This window comes from Canis lupus, chromosome 6 (genome assembly GCF_048164855.1).
Source record: "Canis lupus baileyi chromosome 6, mCanLup2.hap1, whole genome shotgun sequence".
Classification (NCBI taxonomy): domain Eukaryota; kingdom Metazoa; phylum Chordata; class Mammalia; order Carnivora; family Canidae; genus Canis; species Canis lupus.
This window is the reverse complement of record NC_132843.1, coordinates 80,163,356-80,184,736: the sequence shown is the minus strand read 5'-3', so window position 1 is coordinate 80,184,736 and position 21,381 is coordinate 80,163,356. Positions and strand designations below refer to the sequence as shown.

The 21,381-nt window shown below is 68.7% G+C and overlaps 1 protein-coding gene across 1 annotated transcript; it reads right to left on the bottom strand.

Moving 5' to 3' along the window:
* Positions 1-60: 60 nt before the first annotated feature.
* On the bottom strand, positions 61-18,486 carry LOC140636008 (receptor-type tyrosine-protein phosphatase V-like). The gene is given in 32 exon segments (XM_072831432.1): positions 61-295; positions 403-538; positions 823-983; positions 1,077-1,187; positions 1,289-1,417; positions 1,551-1,627; positions 2,212-2,496; positions 2,599-2,866; positions 3,520-3,642; positions 4,316-4,447; positions 5,171-5,247; positions 5,327-5,417; positions 5,527-5,620; positions 5,810-5,857; positions 5,938-6,061; positions 7,110-7,160; positions 7,626-7,835; positions 8,082-8,222; positions 8,507-8,683; positions 8,686-8,769; positions 9,035-9,301; positions 9,459-9,722; positions 11,229-11,501; positions 12,804-13,079; positions 13,213-13,458; positions 13,557-13,811; positions 14,581-14,844; positions 15,030-15,118; positions 15,861-15,900; positions 16,179-16,242; positions 17,426-17,444; positions 18,086-18,486. Coding segments are annotated over 32 exon segments (5,022 nt in total). The 5' UTR covers positions 18,472-18,486; the 3' UTR covers positions 61-235.
* Between the last annotated feature and the right edge of the window lie 2,895 nt (positions 18,487-21,381).

Genomic DNA, 21,381 nt, shown 5'->3' with positions numbered 1-21,381 from the left:
CATGTCCTGGAGGCCGCTTCTTTCCTCCCAGGAGGGTGGACGCACGAAACACACTCAGTCTCAGGCTCGGCCACTCTCTTTATTCCTCACTTCGGGCCCTGCCCGGCACGGAGCCCGGCGTGCAGGCTGCCCTCCTGGGGAAGCCGGGCCCCGGAAGGCTTGCCGAGGCCGCCCATCCCCGCACGCCAGGCCCAGACCTCTGCTGCTCCCGCGCAGCACGGCGACCAGCGCCGATTCAAGGCAGCCCATCCAGGAGTGCGCTGTTCAGACAGTGATAGAGGTCCATGTACTGCTCCTGGGGGGGACGCGGGGTCAGGAGCTGCGCCTGCCTCCTAGAACCTTCCCTGCCACCTCCTCCCACCCCGTGCCCCTGCCCACCACCAAGCCCTGGTGGCCACTCACCAGCGTTGGGGTCATGAGGCCACAGGCCTGTGACTGCTGCAAGGCCACACTGAAAACGTCCACGGTGCACTCCACGCCCGCCTGCTGCAGCAGCTGGTCCAGGGCCAGGAAAGTGCCCAGCTGGGCCACACCCCTGCTGCAATTGACCTCGAGTTGGATGGGGTGCCAGGGCGGGCGGGGCGCAGAAGGGCAGAGGAGGCTGGGGTACCCAGGTATATGGGGACACCGGGCACCTGGCGAGCCCGGGGGTGGGGGGGTAAATCCCTAAAAGATGTCATATGGCCGGAAGCCATCAGGGCAGAGCAAGGAGGAAGGTGGGAGCCCTGGGGAACCGTGTCCTTTTGCTCCATGACCCAAGCAGGGCTCAGTGGGCAGTGAGGGGTGTGGGCACCCACTCCCCCAGCCCTTGTCCAGCAGCACCTGCAGTGGCTGAGCAGGGTCCCCGGCTTCGTCCTGTCCCGAGAGCAGCACTGGCCCACGGCAGCCAGGAAGGGTAGCAGGGTGGTGGCGGGGAGCTCACGCCCCGGCTCCCAGCACGGGAACAGCAGTCTCTGCACCTGCCTCTCCTTCCTGCTCTCCCCCTGGGCGCAAAGACACTGGCGCTGGCGCAGGGAGGAGCAGAGGGACGACGGGCCACACAGCCCCCGCCCCCACTCTGTGGCTCCAACACCTACGTGCGTGACCCTCAGGAGGGTGCAGGGCCAGCCCGCCGTGACGCTCTCCGCCACCCACTGCACCGTCACTGTCTCTGTGACAATGGGCTGCGTCTCCGTGGGCCAGGACTGCTGTGAGCCGAACGTGGGGGCTGCTCAGGGGGCTCTCCAAGCCCATGCGGTCCCCTGCCCCGCCCCCATACCTGAGCCCTCCCACCCTCTGCCCCCCTCACCTGCTCCCAGGTGTCGGGCGGGCACAAGGAGACCAGCACATGGGCCCCGTGCTCCCACACCAGCTCCCAGAGCTCCTCGGGCCCCGCAGGGCCGGTCACCACAATGTGGTCGTGGCCAGAAGGGCCGCCCTGCAGAGCACAGCCTGTTGGCTCCCAGGAACTGAGGGTGCCCCCTGCCCGGCACAGCTCCAGGGCCCCCAGAGCTCCTGCCCAAGAAGCTCCAATGATGGGGGGGGGGGCCAAGGACAGGGCGGCGTCTCACAGGGAAGAGCCAGGCTTCCAGCATCTTGCTAGTGAGGCTTTCCTTGGCCGCGGAAAACCGCAGGTGGGAACGGTCACCTGAGGGAACGCGAGGGGGTGAGGCTGTGGGAGCCGCGCCCAGGCCGGGTGCCCCCTCCAGGTTGGGTACCCCCCAGGCCTGCTGCCCCTCAGGCTGGGTGCCCCCCCAGGCCCACTGCCCCCCCAGCCCCACTGCCCCCACCAGCCTGCTGCCCCCCAGGCCAGGTGACCCCCCCAGGTCCGCTGACCCCACCAGTGCAATGCCCTCATCAGCCCACTGCCCCCCCAAAGACTGGGTACCCCCCAGGCATGCTGCCTCCCCAGGCCCACTGCCCCCCCAAAGACTGGGTGCCCACCCAGGCCTGCTACCACCCTCAGGCCGAGTGCCCCCTCCAGGCCCTCTGCCCCCCCAGGCCCGCTGCCCCCCAGGCCCCCTGACCCCTCGGGCGGCGCGGCGCTCACGCGGCACCGCGCTGTGCTGCTCGCGGCCGGCAGGGGGCGCGGGAGAGTCGGCGTCGTCCCGGAGGGCGCGCAGCAGGAGCTGGGGGCGCGGGCGGCCGTCAGCGGGGGCGGGGATCGGGATGGGGGTCCCGCCCCGGGGGCCCCGCCCCGCCCCGCCCCGCCCCGCCCCGCCCCGCGCGCACCCCGTACTCCCGCAGGAAGCCGGCGTTGGCGTGGGCGGCCCTCCGCGCGCAGGCCTCGGCCCAGCGGCTCACGGCGATGGGCTGCGACCCCGGGGCGCGGGCGGCGGGCGGCGCAATCGGGCCTCCGCGGCTCCCGCTCCCTGCACACCGCGGGGCGTCGGGGGGGGGAGGGCACGGCCGGCGCCCCCGCCCGCGGGACCCCGGGGCGGCCGCTCACTCGGACGGCTCCGGCGGCCCCTCCAGGGCCTTGGTCAGGAGGCAGCGGTGCAGGCACACGTACTGGCTCTGCAGGGGGGCGGGGGGCGGGGGGCGGCCGCTCAGGGGTGCGCCCCAGGGGAGGCCCCGCCCCCGCCCCCGCCCCTCCGCGCCCCGCCCCCCCGCGCTCACCGGGGTCTGGATCAGGAGCGGCCGCGGCGCGTACACCGCGTGGAACAGTCCGCCGCGCGCTCCTCCTGCAGCTGCTGTAGCAGCCGCCACAGGCCCCCCCCGCCCCACCTGCAGTGCACGAGCACCGGGCCGAGGCCCCGCGTGGCCCCCGCCTGCTCCCGGGCCAGCTGGACGAAGGCGAGCAGGGCGCTGGGGGCTCGGGGACGCCGTGGTCGGGCCACGTGGTGAACTGCGGCTGCGTCACCGTCCGCGGCTGCCGCTGGGCCCGCTGAGCGGGCGGCGGGGAGCAGGGGCCTGACCTGGGGCCGACCCGGGGCGCCGCTCGGCCCAGCCTCTTCCCCTCCTCCCCGCTCCCTCCAGGGGCGCACCGAAGCCCCAGGCCTCAGAGGCCCTGATCCCCCGCCCCCCGCCCTCCGCACCCCCAGGACTCGGGTCGAGCCCCGCTCCCCGCTCCCCGCTCCCCGCTCCCCGCTCCTGCCCCGCCAGGCCTCGGGGTGCACGCACGGCTGGGCCAAGACGCCCCCACCCCGACCCGGGGCTCCACTTGGGGCCGGGCCCTGACGCCCTGAGCCGCCCAGGAAGGCCAGAGAAGGCCAGGACGGTCACCGCCCCCTGCGCAGGGGCCGCTCCCGCTGCATCCCCGCGGGGAGTCTGGCCTGGGGCGGGCACAGGGGCGAGGCGGGTCCCTGGCTCTCCTGCCCCGATGAGCGGTTGTGAGGCCACAAGGGCTGCGGGGAAGCTGCCTCACGGCTCTACCCTTGACCTGGATAAAACTAACGTCCCCGCGGTCCCCGTGCCCTCCCTGCCGGACTCCTCGGGGCGCAGCTGCAAGCGGGCAGATCTCGGAAGGCCCCAGGCCAGGGCACCCAGAGTGCCCCCCACCCCACCCCCCCCCCCCCGCCTTCCCCTCCGGGCACGCACGTGCTGCAGCTGGAATTCCCGCTTGGTCCACTCGTCCTCGGGCTCCTCGGCCAGCAGGTGGACCGTGATGTGGCCGTGAGTGACGGGGGTCGAGCCCACGGGCCAGTAATGCTCACACAGCACCTAGGGCCAGGGGCACAGAGCAGAGGGGTGGCTGTGGGCCCACACCTGGTCACTGCCACCCTCCGGTTTACCGGGACCACCCTTCCCAGCCAGCTTTCAGGTCTCTGCCACCTGCTGAAGTCCTGCTCTTGGTACCAAGCCAGCTCCGCGCTGCCTCATCCAGAAGCCCCTCTCCTCCGCTGGCGCCGGCACCATCACCCCCACACCTGCCGTATGACCCCTAGGGGTCCCAGGCAGCTGCTGGGCTTTTTTGCAAAACTGGGCGGTTCTATTTAGGGCTGCGTGGCCTCACCGCAGCGTGCCAGCTGGAGGACAGACCCAGCAGGGGCTCTCTCTGCCCAGGGCCCCGCATCGCACAGTGCACGGAGGAGACGTCCCCAGGCTCGTTGGTGGACAGCATGCAGAACGTCCTCTCTCTGCTGCCTGCCCTGTGGCCGGCCGTGCCCCGTTCTCCTAACCCCCTTGCCCCCCTCTGCCTACAGCGAGAGCACATGGACACACTGAGCAACAGCAGAGGTCAGAGGACACGGAGTCAACCTGGGAGCTTGAGTGCCGGTCCCTGCTCTGGTGGCCCCGGGGACCCCACCCGCCTCTGGGCCTCTCCCGCCTGACCGCCTTCCCAGACAGGGCTGCACGTGTGCCACCTGGTGGCCAAGCCGCAGGGCCCGCTCACCCGGTTCTCCATGCCCACTGTCAGCATGACAATGACGTGGACCTGCTGCTCCCACACCAGCCGCCAGAAGTCCTCCACGGTCTTCCTGAGAGGCCCCTGGGTGGCAATAAACTCCTGCGGGTCGGTGTAGCCCTGTGGGCGGAAGACGGGGACATACTGATTGGGGACACCTTGGTCCCCAGGCCCCACCGAGCACATGGCAGTAAACGTCCCTTGAACGACATACAGGAGTGAGGGTGCTGTGCCCACACTGTGCAAATGCAGGAGCACCAGGAGCTCAAGCCAGGAGGGTGGCTGCACAGACGCCACCACTGCCACGGCCGCCGCCCAGGCACGACCCTGGAGGGCCCAGAAACACCTCCGTGGGAATAACAAGGTCCTAACGTGCAGCGTTCCCAGCGCAACTTCCTCACCAGCCCTTCTCAGTCCAAACTCCATGTTTCTTCCGTCCTCAGAAACCTTCGCCACACCCGGACCCTCCCACCCGTGTCCTCCGGCTGTCCTTTCCGCCCTATGCCCTTCCCCTCTTCCATCTCTTATCAGAACTCTGCGCATCCTTCAAGAGATTACGTCCTTCAAGAAGCCCTTCTTGATTTGCCAGGTAGGCTTTCTCTCTCCTTCTTCCACGCTCTGAGGATCACGCTTGTGCCCTTGGCATGGCGCTTGTCACGCTGAGTGGTACGTATGACACACACATGCGTGAACGCGTGGGCACACCCGTGCACACACGGCGGGCTCCCTCGAAGGCGAGGCTGCGGGTCAGCAGCGCCAGGGCCTGGCACACGGGAGGCCCTCCACGAAGGGCTCGGCCCCCAGGCACATACGCCCACAGACGGCCCCGCAGGTGGCCCTTACCGGGATGAAGCTGGCGTTGATGTAGTCGGAGTGGGGCTCTCCTTCCAGCTGGCTCAGCCTGACCTGGGAGTGGTCATCTGCGGGGGAAGCTGTGCACTCAGTGCCCGGGCCAGGCCAAGCCCCGCACCCCTGCCCAGCCCGGCATCCGGTGCTCCCAGGGCAGCACGTGCGGGTAACGGTTCTTGGTGGCATTGGCAGGGTGCTCGGCCTCCAGCCTGGGCTGCTCCTTGCCCACCTCCTTCAGCTCCTGCGGAGATCGGGGCAGCTGGGTGCTGAGGCCCACCCACCTCTCCCCGTGGCAGGGCCTCGGGGCCCCGGCTCTTCTCACCCGGAGCTCAGGGCCGCAGAGGCCTCACCTCGAACTCCTGAAAGAAAGCCTGGTGAGCGTGGGCGCTCTTGGCCTCGTAGCTCTGCCGGAAGCTCTGGATGGGGATGGGCCGGTGGGTCCGCCTGGCAGGAGAGGGAGGAGGTGGGTCTGGGGGGGCCGAGGGGCCCCGGGGAACAGCCCGCCCTGAGCTGGGGGACAGAGCACGGCCTCGGCCCTGGTCCCCCCCTCCCCCGTGCACTCATGGCCATGCCCAGCCCTGCAGGGTCACAGGGGCTCCCGGGGGTGCAGCCAAGGCGGGCAGCCGCGCTCACCGCAGGTTGTAAGGGGTCAGCTCTTGGGAAAACCGATTCTTGTCCGCCCTGTGGAGGATGAAGAGGCGGGTGGGAGGAGCCCTGCCGCGGCGGGGGCCTCGCAGGGCGGCAGCCGTCCCCCCACTCACCTCCGGGCCTTTGCCCTCCACCAGCACAGCAGGCCCAGTGCGGTGGCGCCAAGGCAGCAGCCTGCCAGGAGGCCCACGGCCGCGGGCAGGGGCACAGCCACCCTGGAGACGCCGGCACGGGGCTCTATGGACGCAAACGGGGGCCGTCGGCCGCATCCCTCCACCCGCAGTCGCTGTCCCCTGGGGCCGCACGGTCACCGCCCACCTCCGCAGCTCCAAATCCCAGCCCAAGGCCGGAGGCCGGCATTGGATGCCAGCAAGGTCGCCCCGCAGGGCACCCGGAGCCCCGGTCCCCGGCCTGCCTCCAGGGTACCCCAAACGCTCCCCCGACACCCCCAGGGCGGGCCGGGCCCTGGTGCCCTGGACCGTCTCCAACCACACCGTCCAGTCGGGCAGCTGCTAGCCGTGGGAGCCACTGGGTGCCTGAACTGGCCACTGCAGGAGGTAAGATTTGCTGTAAGGAGCTCAAAGAGGGGCGCCCGGGGGCTCCGGGGTCCGGCGTCTGCCTTCGGCCCAGTGCGTGACCCCAGGGTCCTGGAATCAAGTTCCGCACCGGGCTCCCTGCAGGGAGCCTGCTTCTCCCTCTGCCTGGGTCTCTGCCCCTCTCTGTGTCTCTCAGGAATAAATAAAATATTTAAAAAAAAATTTTTTTTAAAAAAGGATTTCAAAGACTTAGTAATACAAAAGAACGTAAAGTATCTCGTTAATAATTCTTAAGATTGGTCGCGTGTGGATATGACAGTGTGCTTACTATCTCAGTCTAATAAAACGTGAGAGAAATTCATGTCGCCTGTTCACTTTCGCCCGTGGGCCGTAGCTCCCGAGGAACCTGAGGACCCTACGGTGCACGCTCGCGGCTTGCTCCTGCCTCCCTGGACGGTGCTGTTGCAGAGCCTCGGTGGCCCGGGAGCTGCGGCTTATTACAGGGCCACGCAGGAAGGTAGGGCGATCGTGGAGGGACCAAGCACGAACCCCTCGGCCTCTGCCCGCCCGGGCCGCGCCTGGTGCCTGGAGCACCTGTGTCACTGGCCCTGGGTCTCCGTCTCCACGCTCCCTCCCTGGAGTCCAAGCTCAGTCCCTCCTGCTGCTGGTCGGGGCTGAGCCTCAGAAGGCGGGCGGGCAGTTGCAGCAGCACCCTTGCCCTCCCCGGGGCCCAGCCGGTGCCCACCTACCCGAGAAGGCGGAGAAGGAGATGATGGTGTCGGGAGGCCACAACACTGAACCTGCGGCAGCGACACCGGAGCCTCTGCTGGGGAGGGGCGGGGAGGAAAGCAAAGCCCCTTCCAAACCACGGGGTCCCGGGCGGTGGACACTCGAATAGTGACCGCCCCTCGCCTGTTAAGGGGCCACATGCCACGTACCCCTGACTGCACAACCGGCTGCCCCTAACTCCCCCCCAGCTCCTTGCCCTTCCGGACAGCAAGAGGCCCCCGAAGCAGGTGCCCACACGCCAAGGCAAGCTGAGACGGAGTCCGTCCACACCCGCCCCGGCCTGGTGTTTTTCCCCCTCACAAAAGACCCACGTAGCAGACGGGCGCTCCCTGTTTGCCTCGCCCACCGGGAGGCTCAGTCAGTAACCCTGCGGACCTCACGGACCGGCAAATGCATCTGTGGAGCCGATGTGCCAACAGCCCGTACTCCCGGGAGACTCCCAACGGCTTCGCCCTCCCTCTGGTCTCAGCCCTCACCGGTACCAGGAACCTGGCTTGAGCTGCCCGTTGCATATTCCCCGGGTCCGGCCGCAGTCCTCTGTGCCCACAGGCACCATCCAGGATCTCGGCACGGCCCAGGGCCCTGGGTAGAAGGGGTTGGGGAGCAGGGTGGCCAGGTAGGAGTCCCGTCCTCCGTAGTAGTGGTCGTGCCACGTGTGGTTGAGGGCTTCCGGGGTGGCCGACCCACTGCAGGGGAACAGGAAGGGCCAGTGCAGATCGGCGGGCGGGCTGCGGCCTCGCTGCCCCCGTTTCTCCCGCGGATGCCCAGCAGGCATCGCACCACATCAGCCCCGTCTTTGAGAATGTTCCTGCTGCAGCACTCACGCTAGCCTCAGACATCTCGTCCTGCCGGTCCAGCGTCTGCAGCCCCCTCGCCCGTCCCACACCAGGCAGGAGCCAGGGTGACCCCGTCCCCTCCGTCCCGGGACTCACGTGACAGGTTGGTGGTAGCGATGATGCCGTACCACTGAATCTGCCCGTCGTCCTTGCCAAACATCCCCCGTGTGATGAGCACGCCCATCCCCGCCTCGGGCTCCAGCTGGGGGGCTGCAGCTAAGTCCGGGGGGTGCCAGCCTGGGGACGGACGGGGCAGAGCCAGGGCCTAACCAGGAGCCAGCGGCCAAGGGCAGGTCACGTCCCTAGCACCTGTCATGATGCCTGGCAACCAGTGCCTGACGGGGACGAGGAAGGAAGAACTGGGACCCCCACCCCCGGGGCCAGGGTGCCGGGCACAGGCTCAACGGTGTGCTGTGTGCATCAGGGCCAAAGCAAAGCTTGGGGACACAGGGGAGCAACCCCCCAGTGGGCAGTGCTGGGGTAAGGGCAAGGGCGGCTCTGGAGGCCACGAAAGCGCTCACCCTCCGCAGAGGTGGTGCACAGCAGGGTGACCCCACGGCTCCGCAGACCGTTCCTGCCCAGCACAGTGAGGCCGAGGCGGTAGGACGTGGCAGGCAGCAGGCTGGGCAAGAGGAGAGCGTCCCCGGAGGTGCTGGCCTGGAAGACGAGGTGGGCGCGACCCCCCACGGCCAGCTGCTGTCCACATCCCCCGCGGGCACCGTCCAGGTCAGGGCCATGCCAGTGGCCTCGGGCTGACACTGCACATCCTCCACGGGGCCGGGCTCTGCGGGAATCAGAGGTTCCTCGCTGTGTGGGTGTCAGGACACCCCAAGAGGCTGGCGCTGGGGCAAAGGGGTGGGGCGCTGGTCCCTCGGACACACGACACCCCCTCTGGCCCCGAGCGCCCCTCTGGAGGAGCACGGGCTGCAGGGGCGGGGAGGCGCCCAGCAGGAGGGGCAGGGGCTCCGCGCGGCGCGGGCAGCGCTGTGGCTTGGCCTCGGGCCTGCCCCCGGGGCTCCTGCATCCCCCCCCAACACACAGCCACGTACCCACAGGCAGCACCACCGGGTGGGTGGCTGCCCGCAGCAGCCCCGCCTGGCACAGCACTGACAGGGAGAGATTGCGTCCGGGGGTTAGGTCCCTGAGCACCAGGCGGGCCTGGCCGAGCACCAGGGGCTGCGCCCAGGGGAGGCGCCCGGCCTCCGAGAGCTGGGCATGGCATGCCCCGTGCCCCAAGGGGCCGCTGGCCCAGGCCAGGGTGATTACGGCGCTGCCCGCCTGCATGGACACCAGCAGCTCGTTGGGCAGGAGCGGAGCTGCGGACGGAAGGGGAGCGGGTGAATGGGCACGGAAGGCCAGGGGGTACCGACCGGGCGGGGCGAGGCTGGAGGGGGCTGGGGGTGCACGGGGGCAGGGTTGGCAGGTGGAGCTAAGGAGGGGCCGGGGTCTGGGGTCTCTGCAGCCCCCACTCACAGGTCCAGCCTGAGGCAGTGGTGGCCGCCAAGAGGAGGGGCCCAGCCCGTGCGACGACCTCCACGTCGTACCGAGTGCCCGGGGTCAATGCCGAGAAGCTGGTGCCACCCACCCCCGCCACCAGGGTCCTGGAGCCCGCCAGGCCCCCCCCCAGGTACAGCGTCACCTGGTAGCCGTCGCGCGCCCCGGGCGCAGGGACCCAGGACGCCTGGAGCTCGGTGGGGCCCTCGGTGGTCACGTGCACCAGGGGAGGGGCGCGGGGGGCTGCGGGGAGAGCCAGGTATGGCAAGGCTGAGCGGAAGGGAGGTGTTAGGGGCCGAACTCTGCGCCCCTGCAAATTCACCAAATTCACCCTGCCAGAGGGGGCGGTGGCCCAGGTGGGCCAGGGTCTTCCTGCAGGAGCAGCGGCAGCAGCGCACAAGCTCACCCAGCATCGCACTCACCAGTTACTCCCCCTCCACCCCCCACCATCCCTGTGGGAGGCAGGGGCTGCCCCCGGCTGCTCCCGACTTAAACCCACTGCCTCTTCCAGCCCCAGGCCCTGTAGGCCACTGCTTCTAAAGGCCCCCATGTGGGGCGCCTAGGGGGCTCAGGGCATGACCCCGGGGTCCCGGGATCGAGTCCTGCATCGGGCTCCCCGTAGGGAGCCTGCTTCTCCCTCTGCCTCGGTTTCTGCCTTCCTCTGTGTCTCTCAAGAATAAATAAAGTCTTTAGAAAATAATAATAAATAAAGGCCCCCACGTGACAGGCAGGTCCTTAAGGGCAGGCACTGTCTGGGGCCCCTTCACCCTCAGCTGGAGCCTGGGCCCTGGAGTCACAGAAGCCTGGCCCAGTCATTGAGTCAACATCTCCTTTGCAAATGGGGGAAACTGAGGCTCAGAGTCTCGCTCTGGAGACTGAGCCTCGGCTAACACCCGGGTCTCCTGCCTGAAGCTCTTTCTAGCTTCCCCCGAGGCCTGCCTGAGGTCACGTGGTCCCTGGGAGGAAGGGGGTGCAGGGAGTCACCACACTGGAGAAGAACGAGCTGAGGGTGGGGGCAAGGACGAGCTGAGGGAGGCTCCAGCAAGAAGGGGGCACCCAGGCCAGTGTGACAGGGGCTTCCAAACCCGGCTCTAGGGCCCTGGAGGCTTCAGGGGAGCGGGAGAGGACCCACCGTGCGATGCTCAGCGAGCCCTGCCCGCCGTCCCCGCCAGCCCGGCACCTGCCCCGTGCCCCTGGACAGCAGCGAGCAGCAAGGAGCAGAGACTGGGTCACAGTGTTGGAAAGGGAACCCCGGCTCCCCACATAGGGCTAGGAGCCCAGGGCAAGTGAGGGGGCTTATCTGTGCCTTAGTTTCTCAAATGTGAAAGGGACAGAGCCGTAAAGTCCGCCTGCGAAGCTGGTTGTCTTGAGGAAATGGGAGACCACGGGGAGGCCTGAGCAGAGGACCCGTGAGCCTGAGCCACTGCAGCTATTACCCAGCCTGGGGGGCGGGGCGGGGGGTCGGGGGGTGTTGGAGCCTGGGTCCTGGCTGGGTCTCCCTGGCCACGCGAGAGCGGAGGGGGGCATGCCCTGGCTGCTGAATGAGAGCACCCCCCGGGGTCTGCCCACCTTCTGGGATGCCCCGGGGTGGGGGGCCCAGGTAGGGACGTGGGGACCCCGGTGCCTGGAGGTCCGGGAGCAACCCAGCCGCCGGCCTGCCCACAGATGGCAGAGTCGTCACGGGGAACGCGTGGCCCGGGAACCCAAGCAGCACAGAGGCCGGGGAGGAAGGGTGTGCAGGGCACTCACGCGTCCAGCCCATGGCGTTGGCGCTGCTGCTCTCGTCTGGGCCCCGCACGGTGACCAGCTGAACCAGAACCTCGGCGCCTGGGGGCAGCCGGGCCCAGGAGAAGTTCTGAGCCTCGGGGCCCAGAGTGTCCCTGCTTTCCAGAGTCAGGGGCCCCAGGCGGTAAAGCCGCAGCCGGAAGCCATCCCTGCCCCCGGGGGGGCCTCTCCAGGAGGCGGTCAGGGTGGGGGGCCAGGTGGCGAGGCGCAGGCTCAGGTTGGCAGGAGGAGCAGGGACTGCAAGGTCAAGGTGGAGACACTCCTGGAGTGACCCACCTCCCCTGCCCCGTCACCGGCACCCTCCTCCCTTTTCAGGCCAACGTCCCAGGGGCTCCAGACACACTCCTCGTGTCTCCCAGGTGAGCCTCCTGCGGGGTGCCCGGGGCGCAGTCGTGTAAGCCTCGATTCCGGCTCAGGCCATGATCTCGGGGTTGAGAGCGGAACCCCATGGAGGCCGCACGCTAAGCAGGGAGCCTGCTAGAGAGTCTCCCTGTCCTCTGCCCCTCCCCACCCCAAGTGCGCTGGCGTGTGCGCGCTCTCTCTCTCTCTGTCTCTATCTCTCTGTCTCTGTCTCTCTGTCTCTATCTCTGTCTCTCTGTTTCTGTCTCTGTCTCTATCTCTGTCTCTCTGTTTCTGACTCTGTCTCTTTTTCTCTGTCTCTCTCTCTGTCTCTCTCTGTCTCAAATAAATCTTTGAAAAAGAAAAAAGAAAACCACTTGAACAACACAGTCCCTGCCCTGATGCTTGCCCCCCACCTCGTCCCCACGCTGCGGCTCCTTGAGGGTGTGAGGTCTGGTCACAGGGTCCCCGCAAAACCCAGCACCTACTTCTTAAGGCCCTCAGGGCCCTGTCTCCAGCTCACCTGCTGGCATTCACTCCCTGCAAGCTCCACCCTCCCCCTCTCTTCCCCCAGCCCCTTCCGTCTCTCTCCCTCTCCCCCCACCCCAGGGCCTTGGCACGTGCTTAGCCTCTCCAGAAAGCCCTTCTCTGTCAGACTCAGACCCTAAGCTTCTCAGCTCACCCTCCTCCCTCTCTAGGAAGCCTTCCCTGACTCCCTACGCAGGTTGCCCTTCTATGAGTCCTAAAACATTAGACGGAACCTCATAAAATCCCCAATAGTCATCAGTTTTAACCTATAAGAACACAGCTGGCGGCTCCAAATCGATGCTGCGTATTCTCATCATTCGCTTACGTCTGTTGTGTGACGCGTAACAAATGTGCGCCTATGTATTCACATATCTCCTCTGTCTGCTGTCGTCTTCCTTCCTAGACCGTCCTGCTCGTGAGTCTTAGCCTCAGCACCTAACCCTAAACCTAAACAATGGGAAGCGCTCAATGGGAAGCGCTCATTAAATATCTGCTGAATAGGTGGACGGGTGGCTGGATGGCTGATCGGGTGGTAGGAGGCGGAGCATGCTTGCAAACAGATCCACGGCAGGCCCACCCTGATGCACACGCGACCCTCCGAGCCCAGAGAGGAAGCTGGGACCCCACGCCCACTGTCCTGTGCGGGCCCGGGGGCTGCGGCCCAGGACTCACGGGTGCAGGCGCGGGTCCTCTGGGTGCTGGAGCACAGGCTCCCTGCCCAGGTCCAGACGGACACGGTGTAGCAGGAGCCAGGCAGCAGGTCCCTCAGAGTTAGGCCCGAGCTCTCCGGCCCCACGTCCACCAGACCGCCCAGTGGTCTCTGGCTGCCCTCCTGATGCCAGGCGACCCTGTAGCCTTCCCGCGGCCCTGGGGCCGGGGCCCAGCCGATGGCCAGGTCAGAGGGGCTGCCCCTGCCGGTGACCTCCAGTGACCGCGGTGCCGGGGGCTCTGAAGGAGGGGCGGTTTGGTAAGGGGGGCATGGAGTGTGGCCCTGTGAGGCCGCTTTTCTCCTCCCCCGGTCACCCACCCCCAGCCGCAGGGTCCCACCCCGGGGTCAGGGGACACGGTGGCTGACGCTCACTCATGTGGTCTGTGAGATTCCGGGTAGTGTTTCTCAGAGACGAGGCGATGTCCACCCAGGAGTGGGCCCCAGGTACAGGCCCCCCGGAGGTGCCGAGCGCGGTGGCAGGTGGCACAGAGATGTTTCCAGGAAGGCCCGGGGCCCCCTCGGTGTAGAGCAAGGCCTGCCTGCTCGGCTCCGCAGGGGCCGCCAGCCCGTCCAGCGGCAGCTCGGACCCTTTGCTCTGCGCGGGCTGGGCCGCAGAGTCTGCAGAGGATGCAGCTTGTGGGGAGTGAGCACGCGGCTGCTTCTCCTCGCAGGTGCCCGGGCAGGTGCCCCCTCCCATTCCCGCAGCCCAGACTCACCAGGCAGCCAGGCGCTGGCCCGGGCCCAGGCATCATAGGGCCCAGCCAGAGCCCCGAGCTCCAGAGTGTAGTGTCCAGGGGGCAGGGGCCCCGGGAACGTGGCACGGAGGGCTCCCGGACCCCGCGTGGTGTTCCTCTCCGCCGGCCCACTGAGCCTGAGCAGATAGCCGTCCCGGGCGCCGGGCCCCGCCCTCCAGCTTGCCCAGAGCGCCGCGGGCCGGGGCAGGAGCACCAGGTCCAGAGGGGCAGAGGGATCTGGGGGGACAGGGCGCAAATATGTGCAGAGCACCCACCCGGTGGGGGCGAGACAGCCTGCCCTCCTCGCGCCGTCCTCTCCCCATGCACCAGGCCGCGCGACTGCCAGAGGCGGGCACCGCCACCCACCACCACCCGCCATTCGGGGTGAATTCTGGGATCTGGCTGTGACAGCGTAACAGGAGTAACAGCTCGCAGGTGACCGAGCGTGGCCACCCCAGCAGGTCCTAAGCACCCCCCACTGTGCTCGTGTGTACTCCCCTCAAGGCCACGAACTGAGTCATCACCGCCCCCTTTACCGAACCAGAAACAAACAGAGAAGGTAAGTGGTTTGCCCGGAGCCCCCCGGCCAGGAGGGGCACCCGTGACGTTTGGAACCCGCTCCACGGTGCGGTTGCTTCTCCCTCGACCAGGGCAAGACGGCGCTTCTCGCAGCAACATGGGGACGTCAGCCTGGGCTCCGCGGGCACCCAAGGCCACTCCCCAGCTGCTTGACCTTGGCCTGCTCTCCGAACCTCGGCTCCCTTCCCCCTACCACACACTGGGGGCGACAGGACCGCGTTGGCACCGTGGCTGGCACGGGGAGTGATGGTGATGTCACACCACCATGGTTCTTCAGGTGGCCCCCCACCAGGCAGCAAGGGAGGCTGCTCCCCGCCCAGCCTCACCCCTTCCCGCAGGGTCCCGAAGGGGCCCCCCCTCGTATCCCACCCACTGGGCCAGAGAAGAGCTGGGAGCCTGTCCTGGTCCCCCTGCCCCCAGCACTCACAGGTCCACTCGGTGGCGTGGGGCCCCACTGCCCGCCACGGCCCGGCCACAGCACAGAGCGTCAGCTCGTGGGGGGTGCCCGGGGAGAGGTGAAGGAAGGTGTGGCTGGAGACCCCGCGTCCGACCACTGCAGTCAGGTTGGTGCCGCCCAAGAGGTCTGTGAGCACCAGGAGGAGCCCGGCGGCCCCAGCCGAGTGGTTCCAGGAGGCGTGCAGGGCACCGGTGCCCAGGGCACGCAGCAGCAGCTGGGGAGGGGACACGGGGGCTGGAAGAAGGTGGGGAGAGCAGAGTCAGGCCCCGAAGGGCCGTGGGGTGGGCGCCGGCACCAGCCCTGGCGGTAGGAGAGCGGAAGCCCGGCTCTGCTGGGCCAAGGCGGCCCGTGCGGCTCTGGCCTGTCCCGGCCGCTCCCAGACCGGCTGCCGTCTGGGCCTCGCCAAGCACCGGCCTTACCTGTCCACTGGCGGACGCTGCTCTTGGCCTGGGGGTCGCCGGCCCAGGTGGTGGCCTCCAGAACATACTCGCTGCCTGGCCGGAGGTCACTGAAAGTGTAGGACAGGGAGCCCCGTGGCACGGAGATGTTGCGCACCAGCGTCTGGGACTCCAGGTGGTAGAGGAGAAGGCAGCAGGCCCCCTGCTCCCCCGGGGCAGCAGCCCACGAGGCCTCGAGGCTGGACGGGCTCCCGGGGCTCCGGAGCTGCAGGTCGCGGACAGCGGCGGGGGTTGCGCAGAGGTGGGGAGAAGCGGCACGTCGGGACCAGAGGGGCCGCACCCCGGGGCCCCCCGGGGCCTCTAGACGGGTTGCCGTCCCAGCGTGGTCCTCGGAGAAGTTGCCCTCCTGGGCTCCCTGGTCCCTGGCCACCCCCCGGGACAGCCGCCTCCCGCTCGGCCCCAGCCCGCAGGCGACACGGCGGGGCTCCGTCCACAGGGCCGCAGGGCAGTCCCCGCCAGCAGGGAGCGACTTCCGGCCCGGGGCCCGGAGCGCAGGCTGCGTAGGTGCGGGCCCGGAGCGCTGCCCTTCTACAGCCCGGGGGACGCAAGTGGGTGAGGCCGAGGGCACGGCTGAACTTGTCTGGCCCCGGGGCTGCCCAGCTCAGAAAGAGGCTGGTCGGCCTCCCCTGGCCTCCCTCCAGGGAAAGGGGTGCATCCAGAGTCTCCCAATGCCCTCTCCTCTACAGGACGGAAGGCAGAAAAAAGGGCCGGAGCGGAGGCCAAAGCTGGCATGGAGAAATCGACCCTGCGCCCCCCGGACCTCCTGGACCCCCGCCCCGTGGAGACACCTACCTCCTCTCGGTGTGTCTGGGCTCCCAGCCAGGGCGTCTCCCTGCAGGAGGAGGGGGAGGAGATGGGCAGAGGCTGTGGGGTCTGGGCCTCCGTGAAAGGCAGTGGGCCACAGGGTCAGGATCAGTGAGAGGGCCGTCCTGGGCCTGGCACTGCCCCAGAGAGGCCCCAGAGCAGCCCCCCAGGCACAGCCAGGCTCGGAGGCAGCCGGGCACGGGGAGGCCATCTGGGGAGGGCGGCGGTGGGGCCCCGCAGACAGCCGGACAGGCCCTGGAGGAGGGAGCCCCCCGCCCCCCCCCCCGCCCCCAGGGCCCACCGCACCTTGGCCAGGAAACCGCAGAGCCAGAGCAAGGCTGCAAACAGGACGGGGGACCTCATCCTGACGCTGTAAGGGAACGATGGAGGCAGCAGGGGCGGAGCCAGGCCCCCCAACCCTCCCCTTGCCGCCTGGTGGGCAGGGGTGGAAGCAGGCGCAGGCAGCAGGCGGCCCAAGAGCAAGGGGCTGTCTCTGGACGCAGACCCTAAGCCCTCGGCCGCTCCAAGTCTCCCCCAGCCCCCAGGGCCGGAGGGTGGAAGCCGATTGCACCTGTGAGGCTGCAGAGAAGCCCTCCTCTCCCTCCCCTGCCCCAGCACACCCCCCTCCGCCCTGCCCCTCCTCCAGCAGATAAGTCCCAGGGAGGCCTGGGAAAGTCCAGGACAAAGACAAGGGTGGCCTTGCCAGCGGGCACACAGGGCACAGGCAGTGGCTCCCCACCCCCGGCCCCAAAGAAGAGTGCGGTTGTGCTATCAGCAGGCGGACACAGGGGCTCTGCGGCCAGCCGGGGAGGCGAGGGCTGGGGACGCGTGCACGGGTGGGGCTGAGGGGATGCGCCCGCTGGGAGCGCGTCCCCCTCGGTGCCCCCACGTGGCTCCAGGCCTTCGTGGACGGGGTGGGGTGGGGTGTGTGTTGGGGGCCCCATTCTAAAGGCCGCAAACCACCGCGATGACAGGTCTAGAAGAGCCCGCCTGGCTCCTGGGACCCATCTGCTCCCACATCCTCACTGAGCTCCACGGAGGGGGACCCCGGCCCCAGATAGCAAATCCTGCTCCTAACCCCCAACTGGGGTCCTCTCGGCCTGGAGCTCTCTTAGGAGCTACCTAAGTCTTGCGGTGGTGGCTTCCCGTCCGCACCTCCCCTACCTAGGTCAGCGGTGCCCACCTGTCCCCCTGCACCCCCCGCCCCCACCAGGCTGCAAGCAGGTTAAGCGCAGGGGAGCCTCCCCGAGGCCTGGCCTAGAAGCGGGTCAGCTTCACCCCGGCCTAGAGCCAGCTCCTCACCTGGAGGCCCGCACCCTGTGTCCCTACCCCGACAGAAGGGCGGGAGCAGGAGGGAAAGCAAGGGCTCGGGCCCTGGGGAAGGAGCCCGGGACTCCCGCCCCCTCAGGAAGTGGCAAGGGGCAGGTGCAGAAAGCAGGCGGGATAGAAGCTGAACTTCGGGGGCCGCAGGAGGACGCCCAGAGCCTGGCCGCCGCCCTTCCCCCTCCGCACCCGGCCCCCACCCGGCCCCCACCTCAGAGCCAGCCACCTACCCGGCCTCGGGATAGGGGCCTGCAAACGGCGCTGCACACTCATCAGGTTTTCCAGGCTGCGTGCGTGTGTACATGCACACGTGTGTTCTTTCAGCGGGGAGCAGGGGGTCAGAGAGCAGCCGGGGAGAGGCCCCAGTGTGGCCAGGAGGTGGGGAGCCTCCTCCCCGTGCCGCCAGCCCCGCCCCCCGCGCCTGGGGTACCCCCTCTGCTCTTTCTAGCACAGTCTCCAGAAGCAGCAGCAAAGAGGAGACGCGAGGTGGAGACATCCTGATTCAGAACCTCCACAGAGATGCGGCCACACAGGGTATAGGTGGGGGGGCGGGTCTCACGCTGCCCGCGAGCTCCCGTGGGGGGCCCGGGGGGCAGCACAGATGCCCCAGCTGGTGCTGCGGACAGTCCCGGGGAAGCAGGACCACACCTGGCCACAGGAGCACGCCTGCACCTGCCAGCTGCCCGCCCGCCCGGCAGAGGGAGGAGGGGCCCAGAGGGGGTGGACATAACCCACAGACAGGTCAGCCGCCCCAGCCCAGGCTCCCCATTCAGCAAAAAAAAAAAAAGTACCACAAGGGCTGTCTCCTGCGCGGCAACCACTCCCACAGACAAACCCACATCCTCTCCCTAGAGAAGCCCCGGGGTCCTCCTGAGTCTCAGAGCACCTACCGATCCCTTCTGGAGAGGGCAGGGCACCCCGATTCCCAAATGCCAGCCAGCAGTGTCTGCCCACAGCCATCCCACGCAGCTCCCTCCAGGCCCCTCCTGTCCCCGGCCTGGAGCCAGGGTGTCCCCCGCGCGAGGGGAGGATAGTCGCCGGCAGGACAGGGGCCGGATGGACGCGCGGGACAGCGAGGCTCCCACTCCTCCTCCCACACCCTGGGCAAGGTCCCTGGGGGCGGGGTAGACCGGGATCCTGGGGGGCTGGGGGGCCGTGCGGGGCTATGGGCGCGGGCAGATGGACACCCTGCAGGTGGGCGCTGCAGGGGAGCACACACCCATCCGGATGCACGAGCACGTGTGGGCACATGTGTACACGGGGCATCCAAGGGCATCGCGGAGGGGGAGACGGACAGGAGGGTCCCGGACGGGCGGACCACATGGTAGGAGAGATGTTCACCCCCCTGGCCCTCGGGCCGTGGTCTGTTCGGGCCTCCAGTCCCCCTGGAGGGACCTGAGCCCCAGCAGCTGGCCAAGAATGGGCTCCTCCCGGCCTCCCCGGGCGCTCAGCCCACCTGAGTCCCCGGTCCTCGGCTGGGGGTGTGGGGTGTGGGAAAGTCCCCCTCGCCAGCAGGTACCCAAAAGGTGTTGGGGAAACTGGGTCGGGCGGGTGAGCTTCCAGGATGGCCGGCTCGGTGGCAGGGCCCCAGGGCAGGCTGGCATCTCCTGGCCAGACGGCCGCTGGCCCACCTCCTAGGGCTGCCGTGCCCCACTCCCAGGGTCCCCTGAGCCCCCCGGCTTTGGCAGGAGAGGCCCCCCGGCTCCTCACTCACTGTGTCTCGGGCCCCCCCCTCCGCCAGAGCCAAGCAGGGCCTGGAGTGCTGGGCTGGCCAGCAGGCCTTGGCTGGCCCGGGGTTTGGGGGGACGTGGGGGGCACCTACGACCCTAGGGCTTCTCCGGAGAGGGGCGGGGAGGCCTAAGGAGGACTGGGGCGCGTGCAGGGTGCAGGACACGGGAGTCCTGGCCGCCGGCTGCGGGCCCCAAGCCCAGGAGCGTCCCCTTGGGATCCCACAGGGTGGCAGCCCTTGCCTCTGGGGCTGGCGGCGGGGTCTTGTTCCCTGGGTGCTGCCAGGAATTCCAGACACAGCGGCCCCTCCACGGGGCTTCCGACGGAGGGCACGGCTAGCTGGGGGCGGCGGCCCGGATCTGGGGACTGGCGAGGAGGGGGGTGCGGACGGGCAGTGGGGAGGGGTCTGCAGGACTGGAGACCCTCAGGCCACGCGCGCGTCTCTGGGCCGTGCCGGCTTCTCCCGAGCACTAGAGAGGAGCCGATCACCCGCCTGGGGAGGAGCCTGCCTCGGACACTGAGCCTCAGGCGGTGCAGGGGCGCCCCAGGGTCCCAGCAGCGGAGCCGCCAGTCTGCCCATCGCACATGGGTCTTCCTGCCTTCCTGCTGTTGTGAGGCTTCCTTGGGAGTCAGGGTGGCTGGAGCCCAAATCCCAACTCTGGAAGGCAAGCCAGCTACTGGAGGGATCTGGGCAGTTCCCCCCCAGGAATGAGGAGGTTCTGGGGGGCCCCACTCCCAGGGAGCCCCGGGCCTGCCCTGATTCCAGCAGGCTGGCCGGTCTGGGGAGCTCCCGCGGGGGGCACCAGGCCCACGGGTGGCACGCTCTGCCCTCCATGCACGTCCAGGCTCTTCTAAGCAGAAGGCGGGAGGACAGGAGGCGGGGAGTGACTGTTCCCCCAACCCCAGACATACGCAACGGGAACTGAGAGATCCTCAGGGTTTTGCCTAACGCTGCTGCCCCCACCCCCACCCCTACCCCCACCCCCACCCTCACCCCCCTCCCCGTCTCCTGGCTCCCGGCCTCCTTGCCCTCAGCGTGTAGCTCCTCAACCTGCTGCCGGGCCCTTGTGAGGGCAGAGGGTGTGCTCACGGCCAGTGGGGCTCAGACCCGGGAAACCTGGTGGGAACCTGGAGGCACGGGCCGGCCAGGGGGCAAGGCTGGGCCCGCTTCCTCCTCCCCACCCCTGTGGTATCCTAGCTTCCTGTTCTCGATAACCATCAACAGCTTGGCCCAACGGGGCTGGCCCTCTTTCTGATTCCCTCCTGCCCCCTTCTTTGAATCCCAGGGCCCCACTGGTGGGTTTGGGGGAGCGGTGGAGGCAGAAGCCACCTCGGGTCCCTTCCCGAAGGTCGACCAGGGATTCCCAGGCTCTCCTGCCCCCACCTCCGCCCTGTTCTGGGGACCAGAGCCAGCTACTGCTCCAGCTCCTCCTTTCAGGGAAGCCACCCACTCCCCAGAGTGAAGAAGCCTCCGGGACCAGCCAGCCCTGGAGGGGCCGGGAAGGGGCCGGCTCCCGATCCGCACCCCCGGGAGCACGGACAGGTGCTGGAAGGCCTCGCAAGCTGCGCAGAGTCATCCCGGGCTTGGCCCCAAGCACCCCCCCAATGGCCAGCCCCCTCCCCACCGCCCCTCCTGTGTGCCCACCCCCTGTTGAAAATGGTTTCTTTTTTTGCTGTCACCATTGACAGCTGAATCAGAGAAATGGGAGGACGCAAGAGGACGGGGATGGCGCGTGTTGGGGCCGGGACGGGGAGGGTGTTCGCGGTGTTACGAGGTGGAAGGAGCCGTGCAGCGAGCATGACCCGCTGGGCAGCTGGCCAGCAAGGGGCCTCCCGAGGCGAGGCGGGGGCAGGGGGCGCTGGAGTCCTGGGCGCAGGGGCCACTTCCTGGGACCCCAGACGCGAAGAAGGCATGGGAGTCCCCCACCCCCCGCCCACCCCACCCGCCGCGCCCCGTGAGGGCCAGAGACTGTCCACTATCTGTAAGTCTGCTGAACTGATGTCAGGATGCTGGGGAGAACTGGAGGGGCTGGGGGGGAGGCAGGGGGAGAGCCCCCCAGATTCTCCTACGAACCGTGTCTACCACCCACTCCCGGGCCTGCTGGTCCATCGCCACCACAGGTAGCTGGCAGCTTGGCTGCGGCTCGAGTCCCAGGGACGGCCCTTCTGGCCTGGCCTGGGCCTTTCTGCCCCTGCTTCCCTCCCAGCCTGCCCCACCACCTACAGCCACCTCTGCAGGTGCCCCAGCCCCTGCCCCTGACTCCAGAGCTTGAAGGGGGCAAGGGCTCCCCGGACCACAGGGCGCCGAGGCAGAAGCAGGGCAGTGGGAAGCAGTGTCCGGGCAGGGCCGGCGGGACCAGAACCAGCAGCGAGCTGGGGGCAGCGGGCTGACGCTGCACGTGACCAGAGCCCAGAGGCCAAACAGTCCAGGGAGCACGCGGGCGGGGGGCGAGGGGAG